General features: G+C 36.9%; 1 protein-coding gene across 1 annotated transcript; it reads left to right on the top strand.

Moving 5' to 3' along the window:
• Positions 1-485: 485 nt before the first annotated feature.
• Positions 486-1406, top strand: LOC100481124 (olfactory receptor 2AK2). Its single transcript, XM_002926914.4, has one exon. The coding sequence runs from the start codon at positions 486-488 to the stop codon at positions 1404-1406; it is 921 nt and encodes a 306-aa protein (XP_002926960.3).
• Positions 1407-1633: the final 227 nt, after the last annotated feature.

The following is a 1633-nucleotide window of genomic DNA, read 5'->3' as shown; positions in this document are numbered from 1 at the left end:
TTAGATAACTTTGTATATGTTTAAAAAGGCCTAAAAATTATGTATTTAAAGAGCAAAAAAGAGGATGAAACATGTATTTTTCAAAGTGGACAGAAATTTAGAGTGATTTTAATACTGCCATAATTTCATTGGGTAATCAAGTGTGAGTAATACATCTGATAATCAATAAATATAGAGCTAAGGGAAATTGAATACACATATGTTCTCTAAAAGTTGACTTGTTTGTAGAGACATTGATTAAGCTCTGATTATCCAGGGTTTATTTTCTGAAAGTTACTGGAATGAGATAAATTGTTTTCCATTAATTTTTGCAAAGAAAATGAAAGTAGTGTACGGTCTGTGTATTTCACTTGGCTAGGGTAATGGTGTGGAGCTAATTCAAGACATTTAATAGTAATCATTTTCTTTTTTCTTAAATTGCAGTCATTGTCCTTACATGGAATCTTCAGATATGAGCTGATATTTCAGATAATTCAAATTAAACTATGAAGAGAGGAAATGAAAGCATCAAAACAGTTTTTATACTTTCTGGTCTTTTCCAATATGGCCACATGGACATTTTCCTTTTTGTTGCCATTGTAATCCTCTTTGCAGTGGCTCTGATGGGGAATTTGTTACTGTTCCTTCTCATTCAACTGGACACCAGACTCCACACACCAATGTACTTTCTACTCAGTCAGCTCTCCTTCATGGATATAATGAACATTTCCACCACAGTGCCCAAGGTGGCCACTGACTTTCTGTCAAATAGTAAGACCATTACATTTTTAGGCTGTGAGATTCAAACATTTGTGTTCATAGTCCTTGGTGGAACTGAAGCTCTTCTCCTTGGTTTCATGTCTTACGATCGATATGCAGCCATCTGTTATCCTTTACATTATCCTTTACTCATGAGCAAGAAAATCTGTTGGTCCATGGTCACATGTGCATGGACCAGTTGTTCTATCAATACTTTAGTACATACATTGTATGTATTTCATCTTCCATTTTGTAGATCACGGCTCATCAACCACTTTTTCTGTGAACTTCCATCTCTATTGCCACTGGTGTGTCAGGATACTTACCAGTATGAGTACACAGTCCTTCTGAGTGGGCTTATTATTCTGCTGCTGCCATTCATGGCCATTCTAGCTTCCTACGCCTGTGTACTTACTGTGGTGTTCCAGATGAGCTCAGGTAAAGGACAGACAAAAGCTATCTCCACTTGTTCCTCTCACCTGATTGTGGCAAGCCTATTTTATGTGACTGCTCTCTCCACCTATACAAGGCCACACTCCTTGCATTCTCCAGGACAGGATAAGGCAGTGGCAGTGTTTTACACCATCATCACACTTCTTCTGAACCCATTTATCTACAGCCTGAGGAATAAGGAGGTTATTGGGGCCATGAGAAGGCTGTTGGTATAATGGATATTTGTACAGGAAATATCACTTTGGGAAACCCTTATTGATTGAGATTAAACAACATGGGTCACTGTCTCTGGAATACTGTTTTAGAATATGTAAACTCTCAGAAATATTAATGAAATAAATAAATTGGTAAGTATCTTGAATCCTGCTGGTTTCATAATGGCTGAAAAATAGTTTTTGAAACTGGATGCATTGCCGATCTGCAAGTTGGAAAAAATTTGTTA

This window comes from Ailuropoda melanoleuca, unplaced genomic scaffold (assembly GCF_002007445.2).
Source record: "Ailuropoda melanoleuca isolate Jingjing unplaced genomic scaffold, ASM200744v2 unplaced-scaffold7480, whole genome shotgun sequence".
NCBI classification, from domain to species: domain Eukaryota; kingdom Metazoa; phylum Chordata; class Mammalia; order Carnivora; family Ursidae; genus Ailuropoda; species Ailuropoda melanoleuca.
Note: the sequence above shows the minus strand (reverse complement) of the source record. Positions and strands in the feature narration are given on the sequence as shown.